Source organism: Canis lupus, chromosome 26 (assembly GCF_003254725.2).
Source record: "Canis lupus dingo isolate Sandy chromosome 26, ASM325472v2, whole genome shotgun sequence".
NCBI classification, from domain to species: domain Eukaryota; kingdom Metazoa; phylum Chordata; class Mammalia; order Carnivora; family Canidae; genus Canis; species Canis lupus.
The window spans coordinates 20,432,765-20,457,132 of record NC_064268.1 but is presented as its reverse complement, the minus strand read 5'-3'; the positions used below and the strand labels follow the sequence as shown (position 1 = coordinate 20,457,132).

The 24,368-nt window shown below is 48.7% G+C and overlaps 2 protein-coding genes across 5 annotated transcripts in view; one reads left to right on the top strand and one right to left on the bottom strand.

Annotated features, from left to right (window-relative positions):
- Window positions 1-81: 81 nt before the first annotated feature.
- TFIP11 (tuftelin interacting protein 11) lies at window positions 82-14,674 on the top strand. Its single transcript, XM_025474387.3, has 13 exons — window positions 82-161; window positions 1,845-2,062; window positions 3,830-3,983; window positions 4,288-4,444; window positions 6,214-6,341; window positions 7,903-8,055; window positions 9,821-10,348; window positions 10,452-10,558; window positions 11,125-11,293; window positions 11,630-11,873; window positions 12,318-12,460; window positions 12,935-13,100; window positions 14,241-14,674. Exons 2-13 carry the CDS (start codon window positions 1,854-1,856, stop codon window positions 14,594-14,596), a joined length of 2,514 nt encoding a protein of 837 aa, XP_025330172.1. The 5' UTR covers window positions 82-161; window positions 1,845-1,853; the 3' UTR covers window positions 14,597-14,674.
- The window catches only part of SRRD (SRR1 domain containing), a 31,949-nt gene continuing 8,501 nt past the window's right edge, over window positions 921-24,368 (bottom strand). Inside the window, exons 2-8 of one of the 4 annotated variants that reach the window (XR_007406259.1) lie at window positions 20,226-20,266; window positions 18,412-18,671; window positions 18,214-18,312; window positions 16,219-16,373; window positions 15,522-15,567; window positions 2,635-2,926; window positions 921-1,282 (exon numbers count right to left, since the gene is read on the bottom strand). Coding sequence is in view for 2 of the 4 variants with exons in the window: in XM_025474388.3 (XP_025330173.1) it covers window positions 14,933-15,133; window positions 15,522-15,567; window positions 16,219-16,373; window positions 18,214-18,312; window positions 18,412-18,671; window positions 20,226-20,266 (802 nt within the window). In the remaining 2 variants the exon portion in view is untranslated. Of the gene's footprint in view, window positions 1,283-2,634; window positions 2,927-5,887; window positions 7,163-12,609; window positions 15,134-15,521; window positions 15,568-16,218; window positions 16,374-18,213; window positions 18,313-18,411; window positions 18,672-20,225; window positions 20,267-24,368 lie in introns of those variants that run through there. The other 3 variants (XR_007406260.1, XM_049102017.1, XM_025474388.3) reach the window with 3 other exon arrangements.

Below are 24,368 nucleotides of genomic sequence, written 5' to 3'. Positions count from 1 at the left end.
CCCGTTGGAGCCCGGGACGCGCTCGCCCGTCGCGGCCGTGACGAAGAGCGCCCCGCGCCCGCCCCCGCCCCCTCGCACGTCATTTCCGGCGCGCCGCCGCGGGCACATCCGGGCTCCTGGCCTCCGGCCGGTAGCTGCGCTTGGACCCGGGACCTGCGGAGGTGAGCGGGGCGGGGGTGCGGGCAGCGGTGGGGCGTCCCCGCCGGCGGGCGTGAGTGCGGGGGACGCAGCCCCTCCGCGCAGCCTGCTCCAAGCCTGCTTTCGAGCGCCGTCGGCGCGGAACCGAGGCCCGGTGCTGCCCCTGGCTCGTCCGCCCCGCGCGGGCTCTTCGGGGGCCCGGGGAGGCCGAGGCGCTGCGGAGCCCCGAGTGCTCGGGGGCGCTTCCCTTCTGTGCGCCCCGCCAGCGTGGCGGGGGTGCAGTGAGCCGGGGAGCCTGGGGACTAGCGCCCGGACGCGCCGGCCCCCGCGAAGGCTGCTTGCCGCCCGCGGCTGTGGTGACGCCGCGACGCCGCCGCCGACCCGCCGGAGCTGGGGTTTCAGCAGTCCTCCCCGAGGTCCCCTCCCCAACCTACTGATAGTGGCGGTGAGGAACCTGATCTGGGGCTACCGTAACAGCCCTTGCTCCCGGAGCGTTTTTACTCTGAGCTTAGTAGTTTAAATTTTTTAAGAAATACTTATTTGAGAGAGAACGTGAAGCGGGGTGGGGAGGGGCCGAGCTGGAGCGGAAGAAGCAGAGTCCCCGCCGAGCAAGGACCCCGAGGTCTTGACCTGAGCTTAAGGCAGATGCTTATCCAGCTGGCCCACCCAAGCACCCCTGAGCTAAGCGTCTTTTAGGCACCACCTCGTTTAATCTGGCTCACAGGCATTCCCAGAGGGTGGGGGTAGAGTCAGCTGAATCTCATCACTCAGCTACCAGGAGCTGAAATCTCTGTTAAGGTAGGGTTTATGCCTTCAGAAGAAGTTCATGTTTTGGGAGGAAAACTTTTAAGTCTTAGGGTCTCACCAAGTAATATACTTCAGGAAGCGTGTTCTAAAAACCATCACTCCCGGTGGTGAACCGCCAAGGGTCCAGATATAGTAACTCTTTCCTCATATTTAGTTGTTGTTGATCCTTCGTTTTGACTCCAGAGTAACTACATTTTTTTGTGAGATTGTAAAAGTACCATTGAAGTTACAACTAATTTAAGAAGAATGGGAGAAGGCCAGTTAGAAGCCTCAAATCTTCCAGCAAACATCTGGCGTTCTGAGGTGACAGTGTCCGTGACAGGCGAGCCACCCAGTGCTGTAGAAGAAGAAAAAGAAACAGCTGAAGAACCGGAAAAAGAAGTCCTCCCAGACATCGTAGAGCCACTCTCCATTCTAGATGTGCTGAGGATCTCTGCGGTTCTGGAAGATACTGCAGACCAGCTCTCTATTCTAAACTATATCATGCCAGTTCAGTATGAAAGAAAACAAAGTGTCATCATGGTATTAAAAAAAAAGGGGGGGGGTTCCAGGAAGATGCCCACCCCGTTTCTGAGGCAGTAATAAGTAGAATAACATACCAAGTTATTTTTTTGTGGGTTATTTAGGTGTGAGTGTGTGTAAAGTTTTATGACCTTGACCAGGACAGGGAATCGCATATTGTTGGGACCAGTCTTTTGTCCCACCTGTTAAAATAGTGTTTGTTTTCTGAAATATGTTTTTAATGTCTGCCTTATTGAACTGTTAACAATGATTTTTAATCATTGGGACTTTGAGTGTGAGGAAGTTTGAAGGAAGTGAGGAGCAGGGACGGAAGCCTACTGCTGCTCTCCCCTCAGGACTTACCACAAACCACGTGCCTTTTTTATCCCTTTCTTTAGTGACCTGCCATGTCACTGTCCCACTTGTACCGGGATGGGGAAGGCCACATGGATGATGATGACGATGAGCGGGAGAACTTTGAGATCACCGACTGGGATCTCCAGAATGAATTTAACCCCAACCGGCAGCGCCACTGGCAGACCAAGGAAGAGGCCACCTATGGAGTGTGGGCAGAGAGAGATTCAGATGAAGAGAGGCCCAGCTTTGGAGGCAAACGGTACTGGCCAGCATGAGACTGCTTCCTCCTCGCTTTAGGGAAGATGGGGGGTGGTGGGAAGATAGCCCACTAAATATACCTCTCTCCTGGCCTTACCGAGTCCTGTAGCTACGATATAAGCTAGGGAGGCCCAGCTTCCTCTTTGGCCGGAGTGCTGCTCTTTTGCTGATTTAACCATCACTTCATGTTTAATGAGCAGTTATATGTACCATGTCGTATACTGCAGCCCCATTCCTTTCCTTCTGGGAGCCCAGACGCTAGAGCATGGAGACACATTAATTGACAGCTCATACGATGGAAGTTTATAACTGATTTAGGACCTGAGAGAGAGAGAGTTTGGCCTATTCTGGGAGGTGAGGGAAGATTTCTCTAGAGAAGTGACTTTTGAGTTTCTATTACAGCAGAAGGTAATGAGGGTGGTAGGAGAGGCACGAGTATGTAGAGGCTCCTGAGGGGAGGCGGTGGGTGTCCACAGGGGTACAGAAAGCTTTGCAGGCTGCGGTGAGGGAGGGAGAGGGGGCATAGTTTGAGAAGAGGTCTGTGGTAGAGCGGATGATGTGGGCTGCACTTACCTTTGGAGAAGACCTGTCAGTGTGCAGAGTTGACAGGGAGCTGCAGGGGAAGAGGAAACTCCATGAGGCAGGAGAGGAGGATTCAGGCCAGTAGTCGTCCTCCCCAGTGTGAGAGGTCATGTGTGCAGTGGCCCCAGCTCACTTGACCAGAGCGTGTAGCGAGTTTGGCTTTGTCTCTGTGTTTCGTCTGTGGTTTGTAGGCTCTAGCCCATTGACACTGTGCGTTTTTCACAAAGGAGGCTGGGGAGAAAGAGTATGGAGGTCAGATCAAGTCCTCATCTGGCAAGGAAACCTAAAAGTGGGTGATAAATAGATCAGAGGTCAGGAATTAACATTCTCTATAACCATAAGATAGTACCTTGTTCTGCACTCTACGTGCTTGGTATCCTTCACCTTGTGAGAAAAGTAGCATCATTATCATTCCTTTTTTCAGATTAAAAAACTGAGGCCAAAAGCACATAACCAGGCTGTAAGAAACTGGGCCTGACTCCTGAGTCTGGGTCTCTACGGCCTAAGTTACATTGCATTGTTTAGGAAAAAATGCTACTGCCATGGGGATGGTTAGTGACAAGTTGGTCATTTTATAAAGGTAACCAGGAAATAGGACATTGTAAGGACTGTTCTTGTGACAGTTGTCAACATTGATACTCTCTATCTCAGAGTTAATTTCTTAGGTATTTTACTTTAGTTTTCATACGCAAATAAAGGTAATGAAGGTGAAACTTTTCTAAGAGTTTGACCAATAAAATTGTTAATATACTTTGCATTCATACAGTTTCTTTTATCGTGTTTGATGATGTTTATCTATCCGAAGTTCTTTCTTGCTTGATTTCTGTACTTGAAATACGGGGTCCAAAACAAATGATTTTAAAGTTAATTTTAAAACATGTAAAAGAGTTGCGTTATCACATCATAGTTTGCATGGTGTCCTTTCACTTTTGTTGAGACAAAATCAATACAGTGTGTAAGATCATATATTGCTGTTTTAATCAACCATGCACTGACAGGTAACAATGTTACCGTGATCACAGGAAGTCAGATCTGAGGCGCTTTTGGTCTAAGTGAATAGGTTACTCTTGTAAAATGGATCCCTGGAGTTCCCCTCTCGGGGGATCTCAAGCCGGCAGAGTGTCCACAAGGGATCGCTGCAGAAGGCTTCCTTAAGGCCCCCTGGGGGCTGTGTGTTTGCCCACAGGGCCCGCGACTACTCTGCACCAGTCAACTTCATCAGCGCCGGTCTCAAGAAAGGGGCAGCAGAGGAGGCTGAGCTGGAAGATTCGGAAGATGAAGAGAAGCCTGTTAAACAGGATGACTTTCCTAAGGACTTCGGACCCAAGAAGTTAAAGACGGTAGCATCTTTGGCTCAGGCTTGTGACCTTTGAAATGTCTGTGGGAGGTCGTGGCAATTCAGGCATCTCCTACAGGAAGAGCGGGGGGCGCTTGGTAGAAGCTGGTTATGTGGGTTTCTCCTCGTGGTAGTGGGTCCCTTCTGGGGGGCCGTGCAACCTCTTTGCTGACACGTGGTGCAGCTCTGCTTTTGGTTCGTATGACCCTTTTCATGATGCTCTGCCAGGTCTTTTTCCCATCATCCAAGTTTGCTTTCTTAGGTTTTTCTTTTTCCATCAACTAAGCTTTGGGTTTTTTTCTGCTCAGGGTGGCAATTTTAAACCCAGCCAGAAAGGCTTTGCAGGAGGAACCAAGTCTTTCATGGATTTTGGCAGCTGGGAAAGACACACAAAAGGCATTGGACAGAAGCTTCTTCAGAAGATGGGCTACGTCCCTGGAAGGGGCCTGGGGAAGAACGCACAAGGTAGGGCACCAGCACCCTGCAGCCGAGCAGGAGGTTGGCAAGGCAGAGGAAGGAGGAACGGTCTGGGGAGTGGTTTGCTTTTTCTCTTTTTTGGAGGATGTGAACTCTGCAGCCTGGTTTGCCAGCACCAGACGGTTTTTCTCAGCTACCTGCTTTGTCACACTCAAAACACTTCCTCTGCAGAAAAAAAAGGCTTAGGCTTTTTTAGGAAAAGGCTCAAACAGGCTACAAACAAACAGGCTGCTTTCTTTGGCCTGTCCAGTGTTAAGAAATGAGCTTGTTGGGGATCCCTTGGGTGGCTCAGTGGTTTAGCGCCTGCCTTTGGCCCAGGGCGTGATCCTGGAGTCCCGGGATCGAGTCCCACGTCCGGCTTCCTGCATGGAGCCTGCTTCTCCCTCTGCCTTTGTCTCTGCCTCTTTCTCTGTCTCTCATGAGTAAATAATATCTTAAAAACAAAAAAAAAAAAAAAGGAAAGAAAGAAATGAACTTGTTGCCAGTATTTTAAATAATTTTACATAAAGTTTTGTTTTTTTTGTTTTTTTTGTTTTTTTAACATAAAGTTTTTGATTTGCCTGGCAGCAGTTGGTTTTAGCTGCCGAGGACGGTGGTCATGGCCTCTGGAAAGCAGCTTCCAGCATTCCCTGTTGGCTTTTGTCCTGGCACGCTTCACTTTACGGCAGTTTTCCTGGGCCCTGGAGGCAGAGGAGTCTAACCTTCCCTGCTCACAGTTATTTGTCCTTCAGGAGTAACAATGAAATGCTGTGTGTAGCCTGTTCAGCAGTAGAGACTGTAAACCTGGCTGAGCAGATCCCGCACTGGGGCCTCTGTCGGTGCTCAGCGGCCCAGCCTCCTGTCCCAGGCACTGTCCACACAGCTCTACTCACAAATCCCTGTTTCCTTGATACCAAAGCTACACAGACCATGCACTTGGGTTCTTCCTGCAGGACCTTGCTTTCTCTCTCCTTGATCTGTTTCCTGTGAGCAGTCACCAAGTGGATGTAAACAGTAGTAGTGTCAATAATCCAGATTCCACTCCCTGAGTATTTGCTCAGGTTACACCTGGGGTATGTGTTGAACATATCAGTTGTAGGGAAAGTCCAAGAACCTCTGTGGAGTCTGGAGGTGGTGACCTGGAATGAGCACGAGTGGACCGTCCTAATTCAAGATTGCCAAAGTACTAGCTGTAGGGGTGGGTAGGCAGTCTTTGTTGAAATGCTAATGTCTTGTCTCTAAACTCTTGAAACAAAAGTTATTTCCAAGGTTTATACTCACTACGAAGCAAGTGAAGTCTGGGAGACAGGAGCTACCAAGTGATTGATACGAGGTCTCATACTGAATTGCCACTTTACCTCCCTTTATTCTGTGAGAGTCTGTAAATCACTTGTCTTTTTTTGTTTTTTGTTTTTTTAAAGATTTTATTTATTCATGAGAGACACAGGGAGAAGGAGAGGCAGAGACACACAGGCAGAGGGAGAAGCAGGCTCCATGCAGGGAGCCCAATGTGGGACTCCAAGAAGAATCCAAGTGTAAATGAAAACCTGTACTTAGACTATAAATAACCTAATGTCAGCAACCTGTCGTGTGGCCCATAAATGCTCAGAACTTTCACATCACATGGAAGCTGAAGTGTTGCAGGGGCAGAGGAGAGCTTGCCTTCCTGGGTTGTCACTCTGTCAGGACTAAGGAAGGGCAGTTCCACTGTGTGGCTTGTCCAAATGCAGGAATCGCTGTGACCTGAAGTTGTTTTCTCTTCTGCTGAACTTTATCAGGTATCATTAACCCGATCGAAGCGAAGCAGAGAAAGGGGAAAGGTGCCGTGGGAGCTTATGGCTCAGAACGCACCACTCAGTCCCTACAAGACTTCCCCGTGGTCGACTCAGAAGAAGAAGCAGAAGAGGTAACTGGGAATCAGGAGTCAGGGTGGCTGGGGCCTGAGCCACTTCAGACCGTGGCTGCTTAGTTCGTGTATCTGTTTGTCCGTCTGCCAGCCTTCAGGTGTTCATTGTACACCTCTGTGTCAGCCACTATGCTGGAGCGGGGCTGCCCTGTGAGAAAGGGTTGGGAGCCCGGGCCCCAAGCCAGGCAGTTGACAAGCAGCTGCAGGGTGGTAGTGAGCGCAGGGAGCGCTGAGACGTGCCAGCGAAGGAAGTAAGGGGGCAGTGGTAGTGAGGTACATAAATCAATAGAATGGCCAGGGAAGGCCTCTCGGGCCGAGAACCATCGGGGGATTTATGGCAGAAGGCAGGAGGCATGGGGCAGTCTTGAGGCCAGAGGATGCTAAGTATGAAGCTTCGAGCCCAGAGAAGCTGTAGAGGATTCTGTGGCGGGACGGCTTCCATCTCTGTGTGGCAGGAGCCAACAGTGAGCTGAGTGTTGCTCTGCTCAGTGGCAGAAGGGGCCGCGCCCTCCTGACCACCATACTTTTTTCTCGTTTGCATTTATGAGGGAAAGCAGGAGGCTGCAGAGACACATATTGTCACTGTTCTTGTCACCAAGACTATCCTTTTGCTGATGGCAGCAGAACTCTGATAGTGTGGGGGTGACTGCTGTGAGTCCAGCTCTGGGACCGCAGGTACCAGGCACACAGAAGTGAGTAGGTGAGCCAGGTGGGAGGCAGCGAGGAGTGGTGGGGCCTGAGGCCAACAGGTGGTTTCTCTTCAGCTCCAGGTGATTGTTGCTATAAATGTGGGCTTAGTGGTGCTAGATCTTTGGATTTTCCTGAAGTAGAAGTCCAGATTTTTTTTAGAGGGGGGAAAAAAAAGGAAACCAAGTCTTAAACCAGTGTGAGGAAAGCAGAAGGACAAGTGCACAACCCACTTCTGTGGGCCATAGCCTACCACTCTCAGCCTGAGTTTCCTTCTCTACTGTAGATCTTCCTACGGAAACATTTTACAAACCCTGATTACAAAAGGTATCTTTGCCTTAAGACTTGGGTCTGCTTATCTGCCTTCATTTTAAAGTAGTACCAAGGTTTTGTGTACTTAAAATCTTTTATCATTTTCTAAGTTTTACATGAGGTGAATTTATTATTTATTTATTCATGAGAGGCAGAGACACAGGCAGAGGGAGAAGCAGGCTCCATGCAGGGAGCCCAACGTGGGACTCGATCCCAGGTCTCCAGGATCAGGCCCTGGGCGAAAGGTGGCCCTAAACCACTGAGCCACCCGGGCTACCCCATGAGGTGAATTTAAAACTAGCATTGTGCTAGCCCATAGTAGCTACTCAGTAAGTGTGTCCTTCCAGTCTGGAGTACCTTCTTCCCGAACCTCCTCATGTCTAAGAGGGGCTAGGTGTCAGAGAGTCTCTAGAGACGGTTTTAGCATCACGCAGGCACACTGCTCTCACAGAACCTCGTGTGAATCTAAGACCACACCTCGCGAATGTGCATGGTCTCTGTGGCCCCACCTGCTGTAAAAAGTGGACTTTCTTGTTTGACCAATTACTTCCTTCTGCTTTAGGAGTTTCAGAAGGAGCTGAGCCAGTGGAGGAAAGACCCCAGTGGAAGCAAGAAGAAGCCCAAATACTCTTACAAGACAGTGGAAGAATTGAAGGCCAAGGGCAGGATCAGCAAGAAGCTTGCTGCCCCCCAGAAGGAGCTTTCTCAGGTCAAGGTATGGTCCTGATCCGGGACGGGCCCTGAGAAACATGTAATGCCACACGCAAGTCAGGTCAGTTACTGAACATTCTGTTGGATCTTCCGTCTAGGCTCTTTTCTCACTGGGCAGTAGCATCCCCCTGTTCACTGCAGTCACATGTCCAGGGAGAGCTCTCGCATTCCTAGGGCTGGGCACTCTCCATGGCACCCCGGTGGTACACGAGATAGTGGCCCCTTCCTGAAGCGCAGGCAGTGAACTTTATAACATTTCTGTGATTAAAAACTCAGTATGAACATGGCTTTTAGTGAGTGTGTAATTCTAGAGAATGAAGTATCAGGTTATTTGGTCCTACTTGTGTTGCTAGACCTCAACTGTTTCTGGTTTGGTTTGTTTCTAGTAGTTTGTACATGAAGCTTTGTCTTTGTGTCAGATATTTTCTAAGGATAGATTCTTGGAAGTAGAATCACCAGGTTAAAAATAGGCTTTTTAAGGCTCTTGAGTCCTGGAAAGGGTGCACTCACTTGGTGACTAGGAGTGCAGGGGAGTGTTTTCACTTTTATTCATTTGGGGCATACCACCATGGAGTGTTTTCAGTTTTATTCATTTTTATTTTTATTTTTTTCAAATAAATTTTTTTTAAAGTATTTATTTATTCATGAGAGACACAGAGAAAGAGGCAGAGACACAGGCAGAGGGAGAAGCAGGCTCCGTGCAGGGAGCCCGACGTGGGACTTGATCCCGGGTCTCCAGGATCACATCCTGGGCTGAAGGCGGTGCTAAACCGCCGAGCCACCAGGGCTGCCCGTGTTTTCAGTTTTAAAAATTGATTAATTTTTCCACCGCTGTTAGGTGCATTTAGTCCTCAGTTTTCCATTACTCCCCCTGAGTAGCCAGAGGACAAGGGTGACAGTTGTCTGTTGGAGTTTGGCACAGGACAGACTGTGTGTGTCACTGCAGGGTTTTCAGCAGTCAGGATGTTGTGCATCTCGTGCCCAGCAGGGAGGAGGGGTTAGACATCCAGCTGTGCAGGCCATAGCCAGAGGTTGGGAATCCATTGATCCAGACAGGGCCTGGGAAGTCTGTGTTGATTTTTCTCTAGCTGATTCTAACGTACGTGTTTCTTGGGTGACACTTCCAGGGCTGATAGAGAGTAGTGTCTCAGCATATTCAGTATACTTTATATTCCATTTTCCTCCGCCTTCTAGAAATGCTCCTTTCCTAGGTCTAATAACTGTTTTCTCATGGTTCATTTCATTTCTAAATGGAAAAACAACTGTTCATTATTATAGAGCAGTGTGTGGTCCTGTTTGGGAAGTCAGGAAACAGAGGCAAAAATATGCTTTTCGTCCCTTTCCATAGGTTACCAGCTTTGACACCTAAATGCACGTCCTTCTAGATCTCCTTTGTCTAAGTATGCCTTTTTTAATACCAAAATGTGATGGTTTGAAGACATACACTGCTTTATTACTGGCTTCCACCAGTGCAGCCTCTACTCTGCCACAGAATGATTTTCTCCTCAGTTTAGTAGTCTGTACTCCAGTTTCACAGGTTTTCCTAGAAAGCTTTGTCCATCTCTATCTCCAGGGAGCAGTCTGGAACTGCTGACTGTCCACCCTCCTGTCAGTGCAGTGGGGCCCCCCTGCAGTAACCCCCCACCCCCTGGCTCTGACACAGCGTCACTTGTGTGCGCCGGCACTCTGTCCTCCTTCGGTCCAAGGCGTGCTGTCACAGGGCAGCGATGGCACACACTGACTCGGGCTCCCCCGCCACTTTCTCCCAGGTCATCGACATGACTGGCCGGGAGCAGAAGGTCTACTACAGCTACAGCCAGATCAGCCACAAGCACAATGTCCCTGATGATGGGCTGCCACTGCCGTCCCAGCAGCCGCCGCAGCCTGGCAAAGAGGCCAAGGCGCCGGGCTTCGCCCTGCCTGAGCTGGAGCACAACCTGCAGCTGCTCATTGACCTCACAGAGCAGGAGATCATCCAGAGTGACCGGCAGCTGCAGTATGAACGGGACATGGTGGTCAACCTGTCGCACGAGCTGGAGAAGATGTCAGAGGTCCTGGAGCATGAGGAGCGGGTCATTGCCAACCTCAGCAAGGTCCTGGAGATGGTGGAGGAATGTGAGCGGCGCCTGCAGCCCTCCTGCAGCAACCCCCTCACCCTGGACGAGTGTGCCCGCATCTTTGAGACCTTGCAAGACAAGTACTATGAGGAGTACAGGATGTCTGACCGCGTGGACCTGGCTGTGGCCATTGTCTACCCACTCATGAAGGAGTACTTCAAGGAGTGGGACCCGCTGAAGGTGAGTGGCTAGTGAGAGGAGCCGCTGTGCTCCTGCCCTGCAGGTGGGACAGGGTGGTGGGTGCTGGCCCACGGTGCCGCATCACGGCCAGGTCTCTCCCCAGGACTGCGCTTATGGCACCCAGGTCATCTCCAGGTGGAAGACCCTCCTAGAGAACGACCAGCTCTTATCCCACGGCGGGCAGGACCTCTCGGCAGACGCCTTTCACAGGTACTCAGCCTGGGGCTCAGGAGAGAGATGCCGGGGAAGGCAGGGGCTGGCCTTCCCACCCTGCGCCTGTCATGTGTCGGCCAGTGTTGTGCACATGCCAGGCTTGCCCTGGGAGTAAGGCTGACAGTGTCGGGCTTCAGAGAGTGGAAGAGGCAGGTGGAGGGTAAGGAAGCGGACGGACGAGGCCAGGGATGGAGGAGAGAGGGGATGCACACCTGTTTGGGTGGTGGGAGTAGTATGAAGCAGAGGTCTATGAAAGGAGGTGACCCACGAGGTGAGCTGTCAAGCTGTGCAGAGAGCTCCCAAAGGAAAGCAAGGCATCCCTGGGGACGGGAGCCCACAGCAACCCTGCCAGGCAGTGAGACCCACGCCCTGAGGTCAAGCAGGTGGCTGGGCAAGCAGGGACGAGTTAGGTGCAGCTCTGGGCACTGGGGACTGGCCTGGTGGTTTGCTGTGCTTGCATTTCCGTGCCTTTTTCTTTCTCGTTCTGGAGAGTGGGTGGCAGTGTACTGTCTGCTTTGAAACCTGTCTGTGCAGTTAGCCTGCCCTCTGCCTTTCTCCCACAGGCTGATATGGGAAGTCTGGATGCCTTTTGTTCGAAATATCGTCACCCAGTGGCAGCCAAGGAACTGTGACCCGATGGTGGACTTTTTGGATAGTTGGGTGCACATTATTCCTGTGTGGATCTTAGATAACATTCTGGACCAGCTCATCTTCCCTAAACTGCAGAAAGAGGTAGGGCCCCCAGGTCATGGGAACAGCTGGCAGCAGTAACGAGGGGCATTTCTCTGCTCCCCCAGTGCTGTCAGAAGGCGTGGAATGAGAATCGGCTGACATGGTTACCGTCCTGTGGGTAATTCCAGCCCTTTTGTTGGCATTTCCCCCAGTTTCCCTACTTAAATGGGGAAGTTATTTTCTTGGTTTCTTCGTTTCGGAGATTCCATGCAGCTGCTGTGGGGATACTAGTTTGGTTGTGCAGAGGCCCGTGGGCCTTGGCCAGGAGAGTGCTAGGCATCCATGCTGTCGACTGCACAGTGCATCTGGAACTGGTTTGTCCCACGCCTCCTGCAGGTGGAAAACTGGAACCCACTGACAGACACCGTGCCCATCCACTCCTGGGTCCACCCGTGGCTGCCCCTTATGCAAGCACGCCTGGAACCACTCTATTCCCCCATCCGCAGCAAGCTTTCCAGTGCCCTGCAGAAGTGGCACCCCAGCGACTCCTCTGCCAAGCTCATCCTCCAGCCTTGGAAAGATGTCTTCACCCCTGGCTCCTGGGAAGCATTCATGGTCAAGAACATAGTGCCCAAACTAGGTAAGGGAATAGAGAAGAGGGTATTGCCCTGGTTTCTGTGGCCATCGGTGAGGATCCATGCTTCTTAAAACATGGCCCTGGGGCTCCATGAAAAAGCTGAACACAGAATATTTCTCAATCCAAGAAGTGCCATATTGCTTAGAGGTGGAATATAAACATACCCAGGGTCCCTATGGCATCAACAGCCTCAGACTCCGCCAGCTTCTTGGTTCCTGGTCTGGTTTGGGTTTCTGGTAACATGCTAGGCATTAATGTTCTGAAATTTCTGTGCTATTTGTTTTTAAATATGTATTAGTTATTTCTGGATTATAGAAAGTGGTTTTTAAGAATTGCCATGTCAAGAGTTTAAAATTAACAGATATAAGGTTTAGTCCTGCGTCATCTGATGAGGATTTTGCTATGTGCTTCTGTGCCTTTGCTTTAGAAACCAGGCTTCTTTTGCAGGGATGTGTCTTGGGGAGTTAGTCATTAATCCCCACCAGCAGCACATGGATGCTTTTTACTGGGTCATCGACTGGGAAGGAATGATCTCCGTGTCCAGCCTTGTGGGGCTGCTTGAGAAACACTTCTTCCCCAAGTGGCTTCAGGTATACCCTGCTGTGTTTTTGGAGGGGGTTGGTGGGATGGAGGCAGGGAGGATTCGCTTGCTTTTCTGCCAAGGTCTGCCTGTAGGAGCTTGATCCTTGGACAGCTATCAGGTGACAGTGCTATCACACAGAACAAAAATAAGCAGTAGTCACAGCAACCACCATTTATTGAATAGATGCCACATGCCAGATGCTAAGCACTTGATGTGCGTTCCCTCCGCTTCTGACACCAAATCTTTGTGGGTAGGGGCTGGCATAGCCTTGAGAGGTTCAGGGAGTTTACATTCATGGATGCGTAGCTGTTAAGATGACTTCAGATCCCACACTCTACTAAGTGCCAGACTGTTCAGCTCCTAGAGACTGCTGGTGTCACCAGCTTGAAGGACCCAGGTCAAAACCAATGGCCCCTTGGAAGTTTTGCTCCCATTTGCCACCATTGTGGGTGCAAGTTTCTGATTTCTTTCTTTTTGGCAGGTACTTTGCTCTTGGCTTAGTAACAGCCCAAATTATGAGGAGATCACCAAGTGGTACCTGGGTTGGAAGTCCATGTTCTCAGACCAAGTGCTGGCACACCCATCTGTCAAGGACAAATTTAACGAAGCACTTGATATCATGAACAGGGCAGTGTCCTCCAATGTTGGTGAGTGGGGATTCCACTTTGGATGTCCTGGCCCTGAGTGCCACATTTCTGAACATGTAACTGACACAGCAGCAGTTTTCAGGTGCCTGTGGGCTGTCTGCTCCAACACAGACTCTTGCCCACCAGACCTGGTTATGTAATTAGCACCCCCTGCCCCGCTCTCCCAGCACTGGGAGGGGCATGGGGCCCTGACCCGAGTCTGACTGCAGCTGGATTCACTGTGGGGGAGCCTGCCTCTAGGGCCACTTTCCAGGTTTGCTGGCACGGCTGTGAATACCTCAGTGTGATAATGGAACAGCTTGCCACATGGAGTCGGGACACAGCCTGACACCTAGCAGTTGCCTGACCTTGCCTGGCCTATTGTGTTACTTGTGAAACAGTCATAATGCCTACTTTAGGTTTTCTTAAAAAACTAGGGTGGTGGAGTTAAGTGAGCCACAGTCTGTGCACATTAAGTAGGCAGGTGACGGTCCTCTTAATACCCAGCCCCTGACTGGGAAAGTCACTGCCTAGGTCTGAGTATTCACATCTCAACACAGAGGCCTGCCCTGCTTCAGAGAAGCTCCACAAGGCCAAGAGCTTGTTCAAATAGAATGGCAGCTGGGATTGTAATTTCTATAATCCTTTGAGCCTGTTACATGGAGAGAGTGAGTTCAGAGATTATATACTCTGTTGAATGAGCCAGATACATTTCTATGCTCTGTTCTCATCCAGGCCCCACCGTGGGCCACCCCCAGCTTCATACTCTCTAGAAACTCCCTCAACCACCCTGGCCCCAGGCAACCTCCTAGAGCTGTTCCCATCTGTGCCCCTCACCGTCTGTCTGAGCTCCCTAAATCCATTCTAAATTCTCCCAGGTCTTGGCCCTGTACATAGAGCTAAGATAGGCCGTACGTTGTCAACGTTTCCACCCCGGAAGGCTAAATTTCTTGCAGTGATTCCTGTTAGTAATCTGATTACTACAGATTAGCCAGAAACATTTTTATAGGATAGCAGGCAGTTGAGTAAACTTCTTGAGGGTGCTTGCCATCTGTCGTAGCATTTTGTGTCAGGCCCAGCAGCCCTTCGCTGAGTCACAAATGAGTCTCCATTTCTGTGCAGTTGGATCCCCTCTCTTCACTCCCCTCCTCCGTCTTCCAGGTGCCTACATGCAGCCCGGAGCACGGGAGAACATAGCCTACCTCACCCACACAGAGAGGAGGAAAGACTTCCAGTATGAGGCCATGCAGGAGCGACGGGAGGCTGAGAACATGGCCCAGAGGGGCATTGGTGTGGCCGCCAGCTCTGTGCCCATGAACTTTAAGGATCTCATTGAGACCAAGGCCGAGGAGCACAACATCGTTTTCATGCCGGTCATCGGGAAGCGACATGAAGGGAAGCAGCTTTACACCTTTGGCCGCATCGTCATCTACATCGACCGGGGAGTCGTGTTTGTCCAGGGCGAGAAGACCTGGGTGCCCACCTCCCTGCAAAGCCTGATTGACATGGCCAAGTAGAGAGGGCAGGCTGCAGCAGGCTGGACACTTGGACTGCAGAGGGGATGTAGTTGTAAATAAATGGTATTTTAAACCGCCTCTGTAAGAGTAGTTAACTCTCCATCCAGGAGATATTCCCTGTCAGGTTGCCAAGAGAATGCCCTAGAGCCACATTGGTCTTTATACTAAGCCCTTTCATAGCACGGCCTCCTGAGGAGGGAACCAAACTGAGTATTTCCTGTGCTCTGTGCGTGTCCTCCATGGCACTTTCCCGTCATTTCTGATGGCAGCAGCTCTGCCTCAGCAGAGCTGAGGTGCCCAGCACCAAACACGTCACAGGAGGTTCAAGTCAGCAGCTCAATGATCCCTCGTCTTGTTCCTCCTGATGATTTCAAGGTCTTCACAGTCCTGATAGTCTGGTTCTTCCTGAAATGCCCAAGTGTCTGTGGGGAGTTGTTGTAGCTTCTGTACAGGGAACCAGTGGATGGAGGTATCATTAAATACATCGGTGTACTGGGAAGTCTCAGGCAGCTCAAGCTCCTCCAGTCCCTTTAAAATCTGAGCAGAAAAATTCAAATGTAATAACCCTGACAGTCACAGCAAACTCCACACTTCTGGGTGCAGTTTGTCATCCCTATAGTACTTTAAAAAAAAAAAAAAAAAAAACCAAAAACATAAGGACTCAGATATTTTGATGTAAGTGCTTCTGTGTGATGAACTGGAAGCTCCAAGGGCAGTGAGTATGTGGGACTGATACTGAGAATGAAAAACAGGTTTTCGCTTTCTGGAACAGAGCTGTCTAAACTCTCTGAGTACAATAACTTCACTCTGCCCTCAACAAGCCCCTGGTGAGCTTCCTCCCACCTGTGTAAAGGCAGATTCTTCACATTAACAGAAATGGTCTGGTTTTACCCACTTTTCCATCCCAGCCCCTTCATTTAGATACCTTTGCGATGTAGGTATAATTTTTCTGCAAAATCCTTCCCAGCAATCTAGAAATTAAAAAAATTAAAAATCCAGCGTGATTAGGAGGTATGGGAGTGGTTTTATCCAACTCAATACATAAAGGCAAAGTGGTTTAAAGATAGTAAACGGTTTAAAGAGGGGGAACGTGGAGTAGGTTCGATAATGCTTAGAAAATGTGAATGCCCCCTAAGCACCTGTTTCGCCAAGGGAGAAGGGAGGCACATGGGCAGACACCTAGGCATGCACAGCAGAAAGTGCAAAAGGTTTCCCCCACTTTTTTTTTTTTAAGATTTAAAAAAGAAAAATTGTTCATGATAGACATAGAGAGAGAGGCAGAGACACAGGCAGAGGGAGAATCAGGCTCCACGTAGGGAGCCCGACATGGGACTCGATTCCGGGTCTCCAGGACCGCGCCCTGGGCCAAAGGCAGGCACTAAACCGCTGCACCATCCAGGGATCCCCTTTTCCCCCACTTCTAAAAAACACTTGTCCATCTTAAGGGAAGGGAGGAGTTCTTGGCCAGAAAGACCTCCTTAACTCACTCTGCAGCCTGATCTGGGGGTCAATGTCCCTGGTCTAACCCTGTCTACTTTCCTGGGGACAAGCATCTCCTGTGTCGGGGTCTGTCAGGAAGGGCTCCCCTGCAGGCCTGAGGGCCTCTACGTTCTCAGGCTCACCTTTCCTCAAGTCCTCGGAAGCTGTTCCCGATGAGGAGCATCTGAGAAAGGGCATCCAGCGACCAGTTGCTCCAGAGCAGGTTGTTGTACAGGGCCGTCCCGCAGTGGGGCATGTAGAAGATGGTGGGTTCGCCGTCCACACTCCGTTTTCCTTCCTGCGGGCACCACACACATGGTGTAAACGCTTCGCTCTTCCCAGGAGGTGAGGGAGGGGAGGGCAGATCTGAAGAAGCCCAGCGCTCTCACCACCGAATAAGGAACAGTGTACCAAGGTGAGGAGGCAGGTGCTGGTCACCCTGACTGTGAGCATGTCACAACAGACGCACCACAGACGTACACAAAATTGTACATGCATTATATCAGCACGTCATAATGGGGCATAGCTGACATTTCCCGGCTTGTAGGCCCACGTCATCTGGAAATCACGAGGTCCAGAAGGAACCTGCGTTTACTGAACAGATGTGTGTCCCATGAACACAGAAAGCCCTGGATCAGCAGAGTGGCTTCTTGGGTCCGTGACAGCAAGGGCAGGATGGGTGGCAATGATTACTGCCCTTGTGAACTGTGCCTGGCAAGCCTCTAGGCCTCCTGTGTCCCCTTCTGCAGATGCCTGCCAGACCAAATGTCTTCCGGGGGACACAAGTGCTCGCCCTCCCCAGGGCCATGGCTCCACAGCCAGACCTGTCGCAGGGAAGCAGGCCCTCCCTTGGCTGCCTAGTCCTGCCTTCCCTGGGCCTCTCCGCTCCACACCCTCCTCCCTTCTGTCCATCACAGACAGACAGTGGCTCCCCCACGGCCACTCTGCACAGGCTTGCCTGCAACCCCACCTGGGTCCATCCAGCCAACTCCTGGGGGTACCTGCAATCCCAGCACCGACCCAGGAAACCTTCCTCCAGCCCCTCAAATGGCATGGGGTGCTTTCCCCTTCTGCTCTGCTCACCACTGGCTTGTTTACAGGCCATACGCCTTGAAGGGACCATGGGCTCCCTGGAGACAGGGACTGCATCTATCTTGGCCTCTCCCAAAGTCCCTGCGAGCACAGAATAGGCACTCAGGAAAAAATGATGAGAACGCAGTGGCAGGGCTTCAGGGCCCCGGCAACACTGAAGGATTCTCTTCTCTCAGCAGGGCCTGATTTTCAGTCTTTTTTTTTTTTTTTTTAAGATTTTATTTATTTATTTGACAGAAAGAGTGAGCACATACGTGGGGGGAGCAGCAGGTAGAGGGAGAGGAGGAAGTAGCCTCCCTGCTGAGCAGGGAGCCTGACATGGGGGCTCCATCCCAGAATCCTGGGATCATGACCTGAACTGAAGGCAGATGCTTAACTGACTGAGCCACCCAGGCGCCCCAGGGTTTCATAATAAGCAATGAGATGGTAGTTTTGGACAGAGGGATCAAGTGATTATTCTGTAATCCCTCAAGCAATGCAAAGCTGCTTGCTGAGGTGTGTGCCTACACTGGCTTCAGACCCTGCTTGTGAGATGATGTCCCTCCTCCAGGTCTCACTAATGGTACCTCTGGGTGGAGGATCTACCCATGGCTCACTGCCAGAGGCTATGGGTGTGATTGGGCTACACCACAAAGAGAGATGTTGTGTCCCTTCTAGGACTTCCCCTAGGACAGGGTAAATCCCAACCAGAAAGCCCTCATTTGAGGCACCGAGACTGTGTACTCCTTTATTTATTAACACCCACATAAGTAGCAACTTAGGAAATTACCAGAGGCTCCTGGACATGGAATTCTCACTAGGATTTTGCAAATATAACAGGTTTCAGTCCATGCCATTTGTGCCATTTACTTTTTTTGTGATGGGCACAATGTAGGAGAGGATGTGTATCACTGAGGGGTCCCATATGACAGGCTCCGGGAAGGCAAGTGAGCAGTGGGAGGGAGCGACAGCGACTGCAGAGTAAGTGCATCCATGGGGCACAGCCTGGGGTCCCACTGGGTCAGCAGTGTCACTGCCCCCATGTTCCCCTTCTCTGAGCCACTCACCTCATTCTCATTGAGAACTGTCAAACCAAGGCTATTCAGAACCCCAATTTCTAGTTGGCTGAACAGAGGATCGTACACCCAGCAGTGCCTTCTGGGAATCTGCAGAAGGGAAGAATGAGTTCTATCAACCCAAAGATCTCGTGCATACCGTGTGCAAGACCAAGGGAGGGAGTGACTGAAAAGAATCCGAAAATTTACCCGGCACTTTTCCAGGAAGAGGAGCAAAAATGTTAGCTGGTATCTAGCTATGACACAGGTGGCAAAGTTCCCAATGCCATAACATACACACTTCCAACGGCAGGTTCCTGGGACCAGGGTCTCTCCTGGGATGGCACCAGGGGTCACAGCTGACTCATCTGGAGAGGAGTTAAGATGCAGGTTTCCAAGGGCTTCCAAAAGAGTCCCATCAGGGGCTTTCAGTTGTTCCAGATGTTTTGTAAGACAGCTGTCGATGGTTTCTGAAAGAGCAGGTCCCCAAACACAATCAGAGGCTGTGCTTGACCCCATGAACCAAATCCCCCACAGATGTCCACAGACCCAGGGAGAAAAGGAGTAAGTCAGGAAAACTCAGCTCTTCCGGGAGAGGGCTGCAGGCCTCAGTCCCAAACATGCCTGGGACATGCGGCCACGACGAGCACCACTGGCTGTCGGGTCCCTTCCACGCACCCTGGCCTGCAACCTCAGAGATTGTTCCAGCAAAAAAAATTGGCTTTATTTATGTGTACAGTTTCCAACTGAAACTCTAATTTAGTAGGAGGTACCTGGTAAACGTGGGCTATGCTCTGAAGTACCTACTTTTTTGATTATAACAAAGAATGGAAGAACAGAAGTTCTCAAAATCACACTATAAAAGACTGGGAATAGGAATATTTACTGTTACAAGTTCAAAGAAAAACAAAGGTAGGCTGCAGCTTTTGGAGTCTAATGAAAAATACTGTTTAAATCTTTTCACACGGTAGTGAGTTCTCTTGTCTCTCCTTTTCTTACACTGGCACTGAATTTATTTGAACAGATCTGTATACAGTACAAAAAACAAAAGGCCATGGTCCCATAGTAAGATGCTGATTTTCAACTTACTAGCAAAGATGTTTAAATAAGACCCCAGCTCGGAAAGGCTGGATGAAGAACTGGCTCTTTCAGTCCTTGCTGGTGAAAGTATTGGCTTGAAAGCTTTTTGGAAAAAACTTGACAGCAGATATCAAGTTGGTCACTGCCTGTCACTAAATAATTCCATTTCTGGGAATATGTCCTGAGAGGATCATCCTAAATTTGGTAAAAGCTTTACAGATACAGGTGCTCATTGAACAGTTAAGTGTAAGAACTAAAAAACCAAAGTAAACAAACTAAATGTCCCTCAATAAAAATTTTAACTGCTGTACATCCACTACCCGTATTAACATTTCTGTTGCCATAGACTCTGTTTAGGAAGAGGTTACAAGCGCATGAGGAGAAACAAGCCTATGTGGTAATATTGAGGGAAAAAAATGTATGAAGAATAAATTTCAACAGCTATGGTGGCGATGGACATCGACTGCCTCCTGTGCCCAGGCAAGCACTGTCCTAAGCACTTAACCAAACAGCCTCATTTAATCTTCAAAACTATACCACAATATGCACATTGTCACCATTCTTTCACAGACACAGAAACTAAAGGTCAGGGCTAGTTAAATGCAAGACATGGTTCTGAGAAGGAAGTCAGAATTATCATTTTTTTAAGATTTTATTTATTTATTCATGAGAGACACACACAGAGAGAGAAGCAGAGACAACAGGCAGAGGGAGAAGCAGGCTCCTTGTGGGGAGCCCAAAGTGGGACTCGATCCCGGGACCCCAGGATCACGTCCTGAGCCAAAGGCAGGCACTCAACTGCTGAGTCAACCCAGGAAGTCAGAATTAGAACCCAGTTCTGTGAAGAAAAGAATCACCAAATATGGACTGGACTCCTTTCTTTGCCCACATTCAGGCCCTCCTCCCACACTCTCCACCCTCAGTCTTGGCCATCTGGTACCCACCTAGTGCCAGACTCCAGAAATCAGACAGAAGCAGGTCCTCCCTGTTAAGAGAAAAAGGCATGGTCATTTCCCAAACTTTTCTGGGTTGCCCTCCTGCCCAGTGACCTTCCTCCTGACCATGAGCTGGATGCAAGGAGGGGGACAGAGCACCCTCACACACAGCACCCACCCTGGAGTGCAGGAGGAGGGGAGGAGGGTTGCTGGAGGACATCCTGATTCCCAGGGACCTCTGGGTCTGTTCTGTATCCTGGTCCACACCATGACCTGGCACAGAGGCCGAGCTCCATAAATAGTTGCTAGATGCACAGATTTAGCCTCTCTGAGCTTTAGTTTCCTCACCTCCAGAATGGGGAAAGAATCATAGTTATCATGCAGGGTTACAGAAGGGATCAAATGGGTCAACACGCAGCACTGGGCTTCACACAGAGTGGGTACTCAATAAGCAGTCTTTGTTATTACAAATAATTCCAAGGTGCAAGTAAAAGGAGATAGGGACACCAGCGTCTGGGCTTTCCTAATTCAAGTCAACTGGCTTATGCAAACCCAGAGCAGAACACAGTCAACAGTGGTTTAAAACAAACTCCCAGGGCAGCCCTGGTGGCTCAGCAATTTAGCGCCGCCTTCAGCCCAGGGCCTGATCCTGGAGACCCAGGATCGAGTCCCACATCGGACTCCCTGCATGGAGCCTGCTTCTCTCTCTGCCTGTGTCTCTGCCTTTCTCTTTCTCTCTCTCTATGTCTCTCATGCATAAATAAAAGTCTTTAAAAAAAAAAAAAAGAAAGGTCGAACTTTAAAACTATTAAAAAATAAATAAAACAAACTCCCAGAAAACAACAACAAAAAAAACAAACTAAAAACCACAAACTCAGTGAATTGTCCAATCAAAAGACATACAATAGGTGAAAATACATACCCATCCATGTGCCACCCACAAAAGTCTCACTTCTGAAGTAAGGACAGCATAGACCAAAGTGAGGGATAGAAAAGATGGGATTTGTGTTCTGCACAAATGGAAGCCAAAGAGAGCTGCGAGAGCTATGCTTAGACAAAACAGAATTTAATGGGAACACATACCAACATTTATGGGACACAGCAAAAGTGGTTCTAAGAGGGAAGTTTACAGCAACGCAGGCCTGCCTCAAGAAGCAAGAGAAATCCCAAACACACACCCTAACGTTACACCTATGACCTAGGAAAAAGAACAAACAAAACCCAAAGTCAGTAGTAGGAGGGAAATATCAAAGATCAGAACAGAAATAAATGAAAGAGGGACTAAAAAAAAGAGAAAAGATCAGGGTGGCCTGGGTAGCGCAGTTCGTTAAGCATCCTACTCTTGATTTTGGCTTGGGGCATGATCTCAGGGTCTGGAGATCGAGCTGTGCATCGTCGGGCTCTGCGCTCAGCAGGGAGTCTGCTGGAGATTCTCTCTCCCTCTGCCCCTCCGCCTGTGTGTGTACTCTCTCTCAAATAAATAAATAAATCTAAAATAAAAGAATAACAAAATTGACAAACCTCTAACTACACACACCAAGAAAAAAAAAGAGGGGACTTAAATCAGAAATAACAGAGGATATTACAACGACACCACAAAAAAAACAAAGGCTCAAAGGGACTACTGTGAACAGTACACAGCAACAATTTGGACAGCCTCAAAGAATCAGCAATTTATTTATTTTTGTTTCAAGTTTTTATTTAAATTCTAGTCAGTTAACGTACACAATTAAGGGGCACCTGGGTGGTTTAGCGGTTGAGCGTCTGCCTTTGGCTCAGGTCATGATCCCAGGGTCCTGGGATCGAGCCCCGCATCGGGCTCCCTGCTCAGCGGAGAGTACTCTTCTCCCTCTGCTCCTGCGCCTGCTGTCACCATCTCTCTCTCTCAAATAAATAAAATCTTAAAACACACACACACACACACACACACACACACAGTGTAATATTAGCCTCAGGAGTGGAAATTAGTGATTCAATACTTAATAAAGAACCCAGTGCTCATCATATCAGCAATTTAAAACCCCCCAAAAAGACAAGTTCCAGGACCAGACAGCTTTAATGGTGAATTCTACCATTCAGGGAAGAATTCATACCATCTTTCCAAAAACAGAAGAGAAAGCTTCCAAACTCATTTGCTGACACTAGCATTACCCTGATGCCAAAACCAAACAAGGACACCCCGAGAAAAGAAAATTATAGGCCAATATCCCTAATGAACAGAGATGCAAAAATGCTCAACAAAATACTAGCAAACCAAATTCACCGATATGCTGAAAGGATCATACCCTATGATCAAGTGGGATTTATTTCAGGGATGTAAGGATAGTTCACATGTGCACATCAATCAAAGTGATACATATTAACAAAATGAAGAATAAAAATGTGATCAGGGCAGCCCAGGTGGCCCAGCGGTTTAGCACCGCCTTCAGCCCAGGGCCTGATCCTGGAGACCCGGGATCGAGTCCAGCGTCCGGCTCCCTGCATGGAGATTGCTTCTCCCTCTGCTTGTGTCTCTGCCTCTCTCTCTCTCTCTCTTTCACGAGTAAATAAATAAAATCTTTTTTTTTAAAGTGATCATCTCAAAAGATGCAGAAAGCATCTGACAAAACTTAATATCCATTTATGATAAAAATTCTCAACAAAGTGGGTATAGCAGGAACACCCCTCAACATATTAAAAATAAAGACCACATATGACAAGCCCACAGATAACATCACATCCAATGGTGAAGAGTTTCAACTATTATTATCTCCTTTAAGATCTTCTAAGACCAGGAACTTGCCTGATCTTTCCTTGGCACTTTTATTCAACATACTATTGGAAATCCTAGCCAGAGCAATTATGAAAGAAAAATAAATAAAAAGCATCTGAATTAGAAAAAAAGAAGTAAAACTGTCCTTATTTGCAGGTGACATAGTACATCAGGAAAACCTTAAAGACTCCACTGAAAAACTGTTCAAACTAATAAATGAATTCAGTAAAGGTGAGGGATACAACACCAATACACAAAATTTTTTTTGTGTTTCTATACACTAATAATGAACTATCAGGGAAAAAAAGTTAGGAAGATGATCCCATTTGAAATTGCATCAAAAAGAATAAAATACCTAGGAATAAACTTCACCAAGGAGGTAAAAGCCTATATACTGAAAACTACAAGACATTAAGGAAAGAAATTGAAGACAACACAAGTAAATGGAAAGACATTCCATATTCATGGATTAGAAGAATTAAAAGTGTTAAAATGTCTATACTTTCCTAAACCACCTACAGATTAAATCCAATTCCTATCAAAATTCTAATTGCATTTTTCACAGAAATAGAACGAAGAATCCAAAAATTTGTCTGCAGCCACAAAAGACTGAATAGTCAGAGCAATCTTGAGAAAGAAGAACAAAGCTAAAGGCAACACACTGCCTGATTTCAGAATCTATTACAAAGCTATATATAGTAATCAAAACAATATAATAGTGGCATTAAAACAGACACACAGATCAATAGAGCAGAAGAGACAGCCCAGAAATAAATCCACACATATATGGTCCAATACCTTATGGCAAAGGAGCCAAGAATATAAAGATGGAAAGAGGGCAGCCCGGTGGCTCAGCAGTTTAGCGCCACCTTCAGCCCAAGGCGTGATTCTAGGGACTCGGGATTGAGTCCCACATAGGGCTCCCTGCATGGAGCCTGCTTAGTCCTCTGCCTCCCCACCCCGCCCCTGGTCTCTCGTGAATAAATAAATAAAATCTTAAAAAAAATAAAGGTGGGAAGAACAGTCTCTTTAATAAATAGCATTGGGAAAACCAGACAGTCACATGCAAAAGAATGAAAGTGCACCACTATCTTACACTGTACACAAAAATTAACTCAAAATGGATTAAAGACTTGAATGTAAGACCGGAAACTATAAAACTCTTAACAGAAAACATAGGGTGAGACGCCTGGGTGGCTCAGTGGTTGAGCATCTGTCTTCGGCTCAGGTTGTGATCCTTGGGTCCTGGGATTGAGTCCTGCACTGGGCTCCCTGAAGGGAGCCTGTTTCTCCCTCTGCCTATGTCTCCGCCTCTCTCTGTGTCTCTCATAAATAGAAAACATAGGGGAAAGCTACTTGATACAGGTCATGGTAATGATTTTTTTCTTTAACCTGATACC